The 13,370-nt window shown below is 41.6% G+C and overlaps 1 protein-coding gene across 1 annotated transcript; it reads right to left on the bottom strand.

Moving 5' to 3' along the window:
- Positions 1-1,166: 1,166 nt before the first annotated feature.
- Positions 1,167-9,589, bottom strand: LOC142258818 (uncharacterized). The gene is given in 3 exon segments (XM_075331409.1): positions 1,167-5,340; positions 5,342-6,495; positions 9,535-9,589. Coding segments are annotated over 2 exon segments (1,092 nt in total). The 5' UTR covers positions 6,266-6,495; positions 9,535-9,589; the 3' UTR covers positions 1,167-5,172.
- Between the last annotated feature and the right edge of the window lie 3,781 nt (positions 9,590-13,370).

Genomic DNA, 13,370 nt, shown 5'->3' with positions numbered 1-13,370 from the left:
GCGTGTGCGGTACAGAGCCATATGTGTGCGTGTGCGGTGCAGAGCCATATGTGTGCGTGTGCAGAGCCATATGTGTGCGTGTGCGTAGCCATATGTGTGCAGAGCCATATGTGTGCGTGTGCAGAGCCATATGTGTGCGTGTGCGGTACAGAGCCATATGTGTGCGTGTGCGGTGCAGAGCCATATGTGTGCGTGTGCGGTACAGAGCCATATGTGTGCGTGTGCGGTGCAGAGCCATATGTGTGCGTGTGCAGAGCCATATGTGTGCGTGTGCAGAGCCATATGTGTGCGGTACAGAGCCATATGTGTGCGTGTGCGGTGCAGAGCCATATGTGTGCGTGTGCGGTGCAGAGCCATATATGTGCGTGTGCGGTGCAGAGCCATATGTGTGCGTGTGCAGAGCCATATGTGTGCGTGTGCGGTGCAGAGCCATATGTGTGCGTGTGCGGTGCAGAGCCATATGTGTGCGTGTGCAGAGCCATATGTGTGCAGAGCCATATGTGTGCGTGTGCGGTACAGAGCCATATGTGTGCGTGTGCGGTACAGAGCCATATGTGTGCGGTGCAGAGCCATATGTGTGCGTGTGCGGTGCAGAGCCATATGTGTGCGTGTGCAGAGCCATATGTGTGCGTGTGCGGTGCAGAGCCATATGTGTGCGTGTGCAGAGCCATATGTGTGCGGTACAGAGCCATATGTGTGCGTGTGCGGTGCAGAGCCATATGTGTGCGTGTGCAGAGCCATATGTGTGCGTTACAGAGCCATATGTGTGCGTGTGCGGTGCAGAGCCTGATGTGGGGCTGTTATTTGCAATGCTGTAGTGATACCAGGTCAGGTGCTGGGGAAGAATACTGACAGGGAATGTGTGTGCAGGGGGCGGGCAGAGGGCGAGGCTGGACACTGGGGTGGGGCTGGACACTGAGGCTGGGCGGTGACAGCTCTGACTGAGGTTCAGCACAGGAAGTGGTCAGTTTGCTGGATCTGAATGTAAACAAGAAGCTGCCGAGAATAAAGGGATAATTCAAGAGGAACAAAAGTTAGAAAACAAAAAATAACAATGTAGGTGTGATTTATATGACAATACAGCACAGATAAACTCAAACATTTTTGTTAAGCTAATGTCGGACAACTCCTTTAAGATTTTTCACAAAACTGGAAAACCACTAATTTATATAAAATTAGTTAAATTCACATTTGTCATATTTATACAAGAAACATGAAAAATTGTATACAGATTCATCAGACATTGTGGCAAGTGCCATATCAAATAGTCCATTTTGATTGAAATAAAGCAGTTCATTTCATTTGGAAACAATAAGAGAAATTCCTTTGTATTAAGCCAGTATCTCAGTTGCGACTTTTTGGGGAAACTCCAGGTCAGATTCAGTTGGGAAGTTCATATCATTAGCCACCTAAAATGGTCTGAAAGGTAAATGAGTAAACAGACCAGTGACACACTGGACCGGAATGTTGCTGTGAACAAGCAGGCACACTCATGTCATAAAATTGCCATGATTATGCACAGTATTTCCATCAACACCAAAAGTCTCCACAAAAGGGGAAATAGAAGAGAAAGTGACACTCATCGCATGAAAGAAAGACTGATTGCGATTTAGACCATAGTGCAGTGACATTCCAAACTAATTGCAATACAAAGCCCAGACATTAATAATGTAGCATTATATCGCGTCTGAGATTCAAGCCATGGGGAACTCTGGTATTCAATTGGAAAATCCACCATGCCTCTCTATTTCTCAGACCATTTAAGCTGAAACCATGTTTATGTATTTTATGCAGTTTTTCAATCACATATGCAGAAAAAAATTCAATTGACCTATTGTGTTCTTGAATAAAATGTTTAGAAGCTTGTGATGTGTTTTTTATTTGGTTATATTTGGCAATATCATGGAGTTGTTCCTTTATTCTAGTGCAAACCGTTCGCTTTGTGCTACCAACATATTTTAGATTGCATTTATTGCACTCTATAATATAAGTGACCCATCTCGTATTGCAGTTTAAAAAGGAATTAATTTGATACTTGTTATTATTGGATGTGTCAGTGAAAAATTTACATTTTTGCAACTGTACACATTTTACAATTGTGCAAACCGCACTTATAAAAACCCTTTAATGATAACCAATTACCTTTAGTTTTTGGAAATCTGACAGCACTAGGTGAGAGAATATTGGCCAATGTGGTTGCTTTTTTATACACTACTCTATAATTGTTATGTAAAATATGGTTTAAGGTATCCTCTTCTCTCAAAATAGAAATATTCTTATGGAACATACGTTTAATGAGGTCAAATTGGTTACTGTATTTCAGAACAAGAGAAAGTGAATTATTTTGTGGTGTATAATTTTTTTGGTCCATTTTTTTGATTTTTTTGAGTTGTCATTGGGTTCTAATTCTGATGAGTGAGAATCATTATCAATAATTATTTTATTAATAATTTTTTTGGCACTAGTAATCATCCGATTTTTATAACCTCTAGCTTGTAGGTGAGTCTCAATGTTGTTTAGTTCTACAGAATAGGAATCAGGGGTATTGCAATTACGATTTGCTCTAATAATTTCACCCAAAGGGATTGCTTTAATCGTATGTGCTGGATGGTGACTAGTAGCATGTAAAATAGTGTTCCCTGCTATTTGTTTTCTATATGTTTTGGTGGAAATTTTGGAGAACATTTTCCCCTCTAGGGTTAAATCCAAAAACTGAGTAATGTTGCGACTATATTGGACTTTAAATTCAAGATTGAAGACGTTATTGTTTAAATAAAAAATAAAATCTTGTACGGCAGATTCATAGCCCGTCCATATGATTAACATATCGTCTATGAATCTGCCGTACCATATTATGTCCTTTAAGAAGGGGTTCTGTGAATCGTAAATATATATTCCTTCCCACCAAATCATGGTCAAATTAGCCACAGAGGGTGAATATTTGGCTCCCATTGAGACTCCAGTACTCTGAACAAAATACTTGCCATTAAAATAAAAATAATTGTTTAACATGAGAAATTGAACCACATTTATGATGTAATCAATAATATCTATAGTCATGTCAGAATATGTGGTCAAATGATGTTTAAGTGCCGATAAAGCCACTGCCACTTAGCACTGCTTTGCCTGTGATTGCTGGTCCTGTGAGTGATATCCTGATCCGTCTGTTCCTGTGCCCCCGTTCCCTTGTCTGTGTTCTGTCCCCTGGTTGTCCCTCCTGTCCTCTGTCCCCTCACCTACCTCCCCACTCGGTTGCTTCCTCTGGTACTGACCTTGGCCTGACTTTGACTCCGCTTTTGCTTGTTCCTCTGGTCCTGCTTCTGCCCGTACTGTGTTTGACCCAGCCTGCCTGACTATTCCTCACATGCCCTGCAACTCTGCTTCTCAGCTGTGCTGTGAAGCAGTGTACGAAAACACTGTGTATTTACTTCCTGGTTCTCGTTGCTTTGTGTTGTGTCTTCTGCTACAGAGCTCCGGCTCCCCCTGTTCGCAGCTTGACATATACTGAGTTAATCCTTTCCTAATCACAAAGTTTTCTTGCTAATAGTTTATCTATTTTATTGGAAAGTTTGTAGTATGTGGCTTGCGTCCATCTTAGTGCTCTCTCCGTTTTTGTTGTCAACAAAGTTTGTAGTTGAAATGTAATATCTGTTATACGTTTGGTAAGATGGATAGTGGGATATGATTGGTTTGCTGCCTCTAACTTTAACAAGGTAATTTCCAGCTCTCTTTGAGCGGCAGTTCTGTCCTTTTTTTTTTTTTTTGAGGCCATCTTGATAAAGGATCCCGTGATATATATTTTGTGATGATAAGCACTATTTAAAGGGAAAGTCATCAAACACATTGTGCTACAAACTATTGTGTAAAATTTTAAAATATTTTGTGGCTTTTGACATTTTTTATTCTGAAATGTAAGAGAAGTTTAGTAAAAGAGGGTGGTGCCGGAAACGGTCAGATTCACAATAATTTGGGCCCTTTTATGATATGTGATTTTGCCTATTGTACTCTTTTTACTTTTACTAATTGTTAACCAATTCCTGTATTTTTTGTACTTTAAGACACATCCCCCACCCCCCCCCAAAAAAAATGTGTAGGAAGGGGGGTTGTCTCATAGTCCGAATGCTCCTGGCTGTGGCTGGAGGAGTGGTAGTGCAGGAGTGAGTCACAGGAGGCAGGAACCAGCGCTGCGGCTAACAGTGTGCCTGCTAATAGCAAAAGTGAATATTCACTGCTCCTCACTCCCATAATCCTGTCTACCTCTAGGCACTGAAGCGAAAATCGAGGGGTGTGTGGCATTATGGGCGTGGGGAGCAGTGACTCTTACTTCTTTTTAATAATTCACTTGTCCCCAAGCCCATAATCCCAGGTGTGGGAAGCAGTGAATATTCCGGCAGCTGATATCTGCGTGTAACTGCAGGTGAATGGCAGTGATGTCATGCGAAGCGCCGCTTATACACTGAATTCACTTGCCAACATCAAAGACAACACCACACACTGGGGGAGCAGCTGGATGGTGAGTATAATCATTTTTTTTTATTTCTGCAGTGTGATGAGGGATATTTATACCAGAATGACGCCAGGGGCAGGTGCAACCTGCAGCCCAAGAGGTAAGGGGGCTCATTTTCACTTGTAAATACTAAGATTGGGATCATATATACCAGGATAAGGGACATATATTCTGAAATGGGCTTAGGATGGGGATCATATACATTAGGATGATTGCAATATATACCAGGATGAGAGGTATACATACCAGGATGAGGATCATATATACCAGGTGGGCCTTATATACCAGCATGGGGATCATATATACCAGGATGAGCCCAGGATGAAGGCCATATATACCAGGATGGGAGAAAGATGAGGAACATATATACCAGGAAAAATGACATATGCACCAAAATCAGAGACACATAACTGGAAGGGCCCCAGAATGTGGAATAATAATAATTCCCCACTCCCCCCCCCCATAACAGTGCATCAGGACTACGTTTTTTGCTACATTTTTTTTCCTATTTTCCTCCTCCTAGGTGCATCTTATAGTCATAATAATACAGTAAGTTTAAAAAGAAAAAAAATGGTGCATTCCCTGACCAAGTCTTACTTGAGCAATTGACTTTTGCATAAAACCCTTTTACTCACAGTACATCATGATGCCTTCTCCCATGTGACTCATCTGACAACAGGACCTGAGTAATGATAAAAACATTTGCCAAATTCCAAATGCAAGAATGGCTCCTCTACTGTGTGGGTTTTCTCATGATCGACAAGACTTGATTTACCAGTTAAACATTTCAAATATTCACAACATGAAAAAGGTTCCTTCTCTGTGTTGCTTCTTCAGATGTTTAACGAGATTTGATTTCTGAGAATAAAATTTTCCACATTCAGAACATAAAAATGGTTTATCCCCTGTGTGAAGTTTTCCATGGTCAATAAGAGTTGATTTCCTACTAAAACATTTACCACATTCCAGGCATAAAAATGGCTTCTCCCCTGTGTGTGATCTTTGATGACAAACAAGATCTGATTTCTGAATAAAACATTTCCCACATTCTGAACATGAAAATGGCTTCTCCCCTGTGTGACATCTTTGATGTACAACAAGTTCAGATTTCCAGTTAAAATATTTCCCACACTTTGAACATGAAAATGGCTTCATTCCTGTGTGATTTTTCTGATGTCTAACAAGGTATGTTTTCTGAATAAAACATTTCCCACATTCTGAACATGAAAACGGCTTCATCCCTGTGTGATTTTTCTGATGTCTAACAAGGTATGTTTTCTGAATAAAACATTTCCCACACTCTGAACATGAAAACGGCTTCTCCCCTGTGTGATATCTTTGATGGTCAACAAGTTCTGAATTCCAAATAAAACATTTCCCACACTCTGAACATGAAAATGGCTTCTCCCCTGTGTGAGATCTTTGATGTCTAACCAGAGCTGATTTCCGAATAAAACATTTCCCACATTCTGAACATGAAAATGGCTTCTCCCCTGTGTGATTTCTCTGATGCGTAACAAGACGTGATTTGTGAATAAAACTTTTCCCACATTCTGAACATGAAAATGGCTTTTTCCCTGTGTGAGATCTTTGATGCTGAACAAGTTGTGATTTCTGAATAAAACATTTCTCACACTCTGGACATGAAAATGGCTTCTCCCCTGTGTGAATTTTCTGATGTCTAACAAGGTCTGATTTCCTGATAAAACATTTTCGACATTTTAAACATGAAAATAGTTTCTCCCTTGTAGGAGCCATTTCATATTCCACATCCCTACTGTAACTTTTAGTTTGCTGACAATTCTGTGATGAATCGGAATTTTGGACTTGTTTGAAAAGATTAGATGATAGAGCTTTCCGAGGAAGGACTGGAGGTATATCTGGGACAACAGCATGCTCTTCATATGTATCATGTGTGACACTTTGATTGTCTGTTTCAAATTCTGAAGATAATAGATTTCCATACGAACTCAAAATACAGTAATCTCCTAAAAATAAATACAATGTTATTAGTTTTTCATATCTTGAAAGCACATTTATTTTTTTTAAACCATAACATCAGAAATTAAATTAGGAAAAAATGTATTCTGAATCTGTTGTCCAATTTCGACATCTTAAGGCCCCGTTACGCGCTACGATTTATCTGAAGATATGTCGTCAGGGTCACGGTTTTCGTGACGTACTTCCGTCGTCGTTAGTGACGTCGTTGCGTGTGACACCTATGAGCAACTCCAAACGATCTTAAAAATAGCGAAAATAGTTGATCATTGACACGTCGTTCAGTTTCAAACTATTGTTCGTCGTTTCGAACAACATTGTTAGTGCGTCCGTCATCAGCGACACGGGCGTGTCATTACGAGCAATGCTCCACGCTTTCTCCGCTCTGATTGGTGGTACCAACTGCGTTCTGATTTGGCAGGCATGGTTGATAAGGCGGACACAATTATACACCTCTGTCATTGCCGGAATTGTTGGGAGGATTGCTGTGTGACGGTGTCCACACGACCGCCTTAGTCAAACAATATATCGCTGAACGATGTAGCGTCGTTTGTGAGATGGGTACGTGTGACCGTTACAAAACGACCTAAGAGCGATCTCGGCAAATCGTAGCAACGATCTGGGCGATATCGTTGTGTGTAAAGCGGCCTTAAGAGTTACATCTTCGTTAATGCGGATCTCCCATTTCTAGCACCAGTTCTCTGGAATGTGCTATAGTAAATAATCTGATTGATTGTCACAATCTGACTGCAGGATAATGAGGGACAGGGGGCTCCTATACTGTCTCTCACACTAGGGGACAGTAACCTATTCCTAACCACTGAATTACCCCTGAAGATGGAGATGACGGAGTCCCGTGCCTTACTAGTCTCCTGAAGAGATCTAATCTGTTATCTCCCCCGGGAAAGGAATGGGCAGGAGTATGATGGAAACACAGATTAAGAAAGACGGGAAACATAGATTAAGACAGACAGGACACATTGCAAAGTCACAGAAATAAACAGTGAGAGACTAAGGAGAAAAGCAAGAGCTGGAAGGCAGCAACAAAAAGACAACAAGGCTTAACACCACAACAGCTTACAGCAATAGTACACAACAATAAACCGTACATCTCTATCACAACACCTCAACAGACAAGTATAGGTAACCTATAGTTGGCATTAATGAGATAGTCCAGCCAGCATATACAGAAGGGAAGCGAATGATACTTTCTCCTTTACAGCATGTGATCAAAGACATTAACAAGCATCCCAGCAGAGAATAACTCTTGCTAGCCTGCCCAAGCCTGTGGTTTGACACCTGCATCTCCCTGCGCTGCTCACAGACATCAGAGAAGTTAGCAGGCACAGTGTAGTTTCCACAGATCCTGATGCCGCCATGACAGTTGGCATACCCTGCAAACATCTCCTTGTTACATTGATCCACAACGTAGACAATTTCAAAGAGGGTTTTTTCGAAGACGAAAATAAAATAGTTACAGATGCCAGATATACAGTGTGTCCACACATATCCTGTTCACCGCAATTAACTTGAGAACGGCGGCAGCTATAGGCATAGAAGTGGTGTCTAGGTATGCCCTACAACTTTGTAATTCACTTTTTTTCTCTCTCTCTCGTTCCAATTTCAAAATAAAAATGCTAACTCCGTTGTTTTGAACCAGGTGGCGCTATAGGTGGTTTCATTGCGTAGTGCATGGCTACTTTACTATACCTAGACACCACTTCTATGCCTAAAGCTGCCGACGTTCTCAAGTTAATGGCGGTGGACAGGATAAGGGTGGACACACTGTATAATGGGGTTTTCCGGAACTGTAACGTTGATGGCCCATCAGGCTTTGTAACCAAAGCAGGTAGCAGGGTCTTGCGGTCTATGCAAATAAACATTAGGGCTCCAACTCATCAAGACTGGCGATGGACACTGAAAAATTACATCATGGATTGGAGTGATGGTTCTGGCATAGGGAAAACTGCATTTTGTTATGAATTAGAGAAGCGGTGGCATCACACCCTTCTTCTGGCCAAGCTCTGCCCATTTTGACAAAGCTGGTTAAAATTGGCGTGAAACCTCCAAAAGTTGCACAATTTTTTTCAAAACTCTCTGCTGCACACATTTTTTTGAGACCTTTCAAAGTGATTTATGCCATAATTGCTTTGATGAATCAGGGTCTAGGTGTAAAATCTTCTGTAGGTGTCTCCATTCTTTCCAGGGTAGTTTGCCAGTAATTCACACTCTCTAAAGCAATAATTTAATTACATCTTTTTTGGTAGTTGAAAACTTTTGCATTTCAGTGAACGGTTCTAACTCTGCCTATTTTGGCAAAGCTGGTTAAAATTTGCGTGAACACACACACACACACACACACACCAGCCTATCGCCTCTTTATTTTTAGACTTCTGTAATTAAGAGACCTTATATCACATGAGGTGATGTTAGAAAGGTCCTTAAGCAGTCCTATAATCGGTATATAAACACTGGGGGACCTAGTAGAATGGGGGTTCTGTGAAATTGTCCAGTTTGTTCTCCCTTTCCCCTAATACCAGTCCTGCATGCCAGCCTGTATTCTGTTCAATTTAGACTCCTGCAATGAAGAGACCTTTGGTTACATCATGTCACATGACTTTGAAGTCATCAAAGGTCCTTAAACAATCAACCTTAGAATAAAACTGATGGGATCCCTAAGAGAGTGAGGTTCCTGAGAAATTGCGGTTTGACTCCTCCTAACGCTGGCTCTGACTGTAACTAGGGCTTATTTTTGGAGTAGGGCTTATATTTCAAACATTCTCCAAAAATCCCATAAAATTATGCTAGGGCTTATTTTTGGTGTAGGTCGTATTTTTGGGGAAACAGGATATTCATGAACCCTCTGCAGGTCTTTGAGTTGCCTTCATAACAACATAGAGAAGGCACTAGAAACAAACCGCAGAAGAAGCAGAAGCAAAGAAAATACAGCTGAAAATAACCCAGAGCAGAAAGTCTAAAAATGTAAACACAAAATTAGTGCAGAAAGTACATGAGTAGATATCTCTTACTGGATAGAGCTGGAGGAAACACATCCTGAGGAACATCGGGGTCTTCTTGGTTACAGTCCTGTGGGAGAAGAGGACGGGGACATCTCTCTGGTGTTGTCCTCTTACTGGATAGAACTGGAGGAGACACATACAGGGACTGAATTAATTCCTTACATACAGATAATTATAGGCCGTGTGTATTTAGTCCTGTCTATTACCTGGTGATGTGAGGGGCTGGGGAACCTCCATCATGACGTCCTTGTACAGATCTTTGTGTCCTTCTAAATACTCCCACTCCTCCATGGAGAAATAGACGGTGACGTCCTGACACCTTATAGAAACCTGACACATACAATGATACCGTCACCCCCGATCCCTTCATAGCGTTAGTGTATAATGTCCCAGCATTCCCAGCAGTGTCACCTCTCCAGTCAGCAGCTCAATCATCTTGTAGGTGAGTTCTAGGATCTTCTGGTCATTGATGTCCTCATGTATCGGGGGGTGAGGTGGAGGCCCCGTGATTGGGCTCAGGGCTCTTCCCCATCCCTCAGACACAGGGGCCTGACAGCGCTCACTAGAGGTCTTCTTCACTACTGTGTAATCCTGGTTATGGAGAGACACAGTAATAAATCTCACTCCAAACATTTGCAGAGTCCTCACCTCTCCAGTTCTGTCCATCTGTTATTCCCATAGATAAGAATGATGTAATGTGACGTCATCAGAATCTCTCACCTCTCCAGTAAGCCGGAAGAGGATCTCTAGGGTGAGGTGTAATATCCTCTCCGCCATCTTGTCCCTGTCCATATCCATCCTTGATGGGTCAATCAGGAGAATTCTCTTGTATAGAAGTTCTCCACTGAGAGGATCCGATATTGTAGGGACCTGAATGGGGAGAAGATGATGATGTAACATCATAAAGAATCCTGTACAGTAATATAATTACTGGAGACTTTATATCCGATCACTGGCCGTAGAAATAACACTAACATGTATGGCATGAAGGAGAAGAAAATTCATGATTTGGGGCTGCACTAATCGAAATGAAGAACCTCGATCCAATAATATTATAAAGCGTCTTTTCTTCCACATGTATGGCATGTGACTATTTTATAATATTAATCTGTTGGTTTTTGTTCTTTGTATATTTGCAGGGGTTTAGATTTCCAGATTTTTTCGGCTGATTCTTAAATGACAATGTTTTTAAATAGTTACTCTGGAAAAGTGACACTGAAAAAGACGTGGGTGTGGGGGTGGACGAGAAAACCAACCAGTGCCAGGAAGCTGCTGCCAAGGCAGATAAAATAATAGGATGCAGTGAACGAGGCACAGATGTTCCAGACAAGAACAGTTTTGCCTCTATACAAGTCACTAGTGCGGCCACACTTAAGGCCACTTTACACACAGAGATAAATCTGCGGCAGATCTGTGGTTGCAGTTAAATTGTGGACAATCAGTGCCAGGTTTGTGGCTGTGTACAAATGGAACAATATGCCCATGATTTCACTGCAACCACAGATCTGCCAAAGATTTATCTCTGTGTGTAAAGTGGCCTTTACAATATTCTGCACAATTTCGGGCTCCAATAAATGATGAGGAAGACATAACTGAACTAGAGCAAGTGCAGAGAAGTGCGACCATTAAAGGAATGGAAGGTCTGCAATAGGAGGACAGGTTAGCAAGCCTGGGGTTATTCATTTTGGAAACACAAAGGCTATGGGGCGATTTTATTACAATGTACAAGTATATCAGGGGCATTACTGAGATATTTCTAATTAGCTTTTTACAACTGAGACCTGCAATGATGACAAGGAGGTTCAATCATAATCACAGATGGGGATTCTTTACTGTAAGAGCAGTGACAATATGGAACTCTCTGACACGCGATGTGATAAATGTTGATAGACTACAAAAATTCAAGGCGGGCTTGGATGCCTTCCGTGAAAAGTATATTATGGCAGATTATCAGTACTAGATTTTGTGATGGGACATTGATCCAGGGAACTAGTCTAGTATTTTTAGAGTCATGAATGATTTTTGCCCCTTGAAAAAGGTATTCACACCCCTGGAACGTTTCTACTTATTTTTACGTTACTCCCACAAACGTAAATGTATTTTATTATGGTTTTATGGATATACCAGAATTAAGTAACAAGTATTTGTGAAGTGTAAAGGAAATGATAGATGGTTTTCTAAATATTTAAAAATATAAATCTGAATATTGTGACGTGCATTTGTATTCAGTCCCTTGTAGTATTATGCCCCTGAGTGACCAACTGCCTCCAGAAGTCACATAATTAGTAAATTGAGTCACCTGTATCATTTATTCTCATAACTACAGCTTTTTTGTGAAGATTTCACGAGTTTTGTTTGAGAACATTAGGGATCAAACAGCATCTTGAATACCAAGGAATCCACGAGACAGGTCAGGGATAAAGTTGTGGAGAAGAGTAAAGCAGGGCTCGGTTATAAAAAAAAAAAAAAAATAGCCAAAGCTCTGAACATTTCACTAAGCACTTTTCAATCCATCATTCAAAAATGGCAGGAGTATAGTGTGGAGACACGAGGGTCAGTGGGTAGAGTCGTCCGCTGGCCTGGCTGATTTCAGAAAGACTGCTCAGACCAGGGCTCATCCCACTGAACGCTCACACTCATTTTTTGTGGGCAGAACACTACTCAAACAACACAGGGTGAGGGAACCACACCTTGGTGATACATTATTGGTCACCAACAGGCAAACACATTTCGTACATTTACAGCAAGATCACAAGATGGTACAAGCGACAGAGTCTCTCCCATTTGTTGGCTCTCAAGGGGTTAGAATCTTTGCGACTTCGGGGCTTCCTGTGCCAACTATCCCAGTCAGCAGCACCTCGCTTTTGATGAGCACCCACTGAGAGGAGATAGCAGCAAGCTTAGAAAGATGACTGAGCACAGCAAGGTATGTAGCCAGGAAACTGAATTGTGGTCACCTGGGTTCTCCAGGCACAATTGTGGGCTCACCAATGAGCAGTGAAGCACATCTGTGATCTTCCAGCTAAAAATGTGGATTTTAGGCTGAAGTCCTGCAATATGAATGTGGAAAGAGGAGCAAAGCCCTTTTTATACCCCTCAGTTCTCATTTCAGAGTATTGTATCTTACAGGATTGGTGGGAGATGGCTGTTCGCTCATTGGTTCAGTTCAATTCGACTGCATAATATTCCTCTAATTAATGTAGTGAGAGGTTGATGCAATCCATATTTAACAGGCAATATGGCTCCGGTCAGTCTGACATTAAACAATGGCTAACTTCTCTTGATTTGGCAATTAAAGAAACAAAAGGTCTGGCCTAATTAAGAACAGTTCACCCCTCACTCAAATCTCCAGAGCACAACTGCAAAATGAGACAGACATGGCCGTCCACCTAAACTGACATCCCAAGCAAGGAGAGCACTAATTATAGAGAAGCAGCCAAGAGGTCTGTGGTCAGTGGAAAAGCAGGAGAGATCCAGAGCTCAGGGGGAGACTCTGTCCACAGGACAACTATCAGTAATAAACTCCACATATTTGGCCTTTATGAAAGAGTGGACATTTTTAAAAGCAAAACTTAAAAATTGAAAATTGCTTCACAGACGCCTTCATCCAATTTACCTGAGATACAGCTGTTTTGTAAAGTAGAAGAAGCAAAAATGTCACCTCAAGATGTGCAAAGCTGGTAGAGACATCCCCCAAGAGACTGGCACCAGTAATTGCATTGAACGGAGGTCCTGCAAATTATCTTTTTTTTTTGTTTTATAAGACGCACCGGATAGTTGTGTGGTGGAGTAGGCCGGTGCGGTGAATGTCCCAGTCTGTCTGCAGTCCGGGCTTCAAAGAAACA

Source organism: Anomaloglossus baeobatrachus (genome assembly GCF_048569485.1).
Source record: "Anomaloglossus baeobatrachus isolate aAnoBae1 chromosome 5 unlocalized genomic scaffold, aAnoBae1.hap1 SUPER_5_unloc_12, whole genome shotgun sequence".
NCBI lineage: Eukaryota > Metazoa > Chordata > Amphibia > Anura > Aromobatidae > Anomaloglossus > Anomaloglossus baeobatrachus.
Note: the sequence above shows the minus strand (reverse complement) of the source record. Positions and strands in the feature narration are given on the sequence as shown.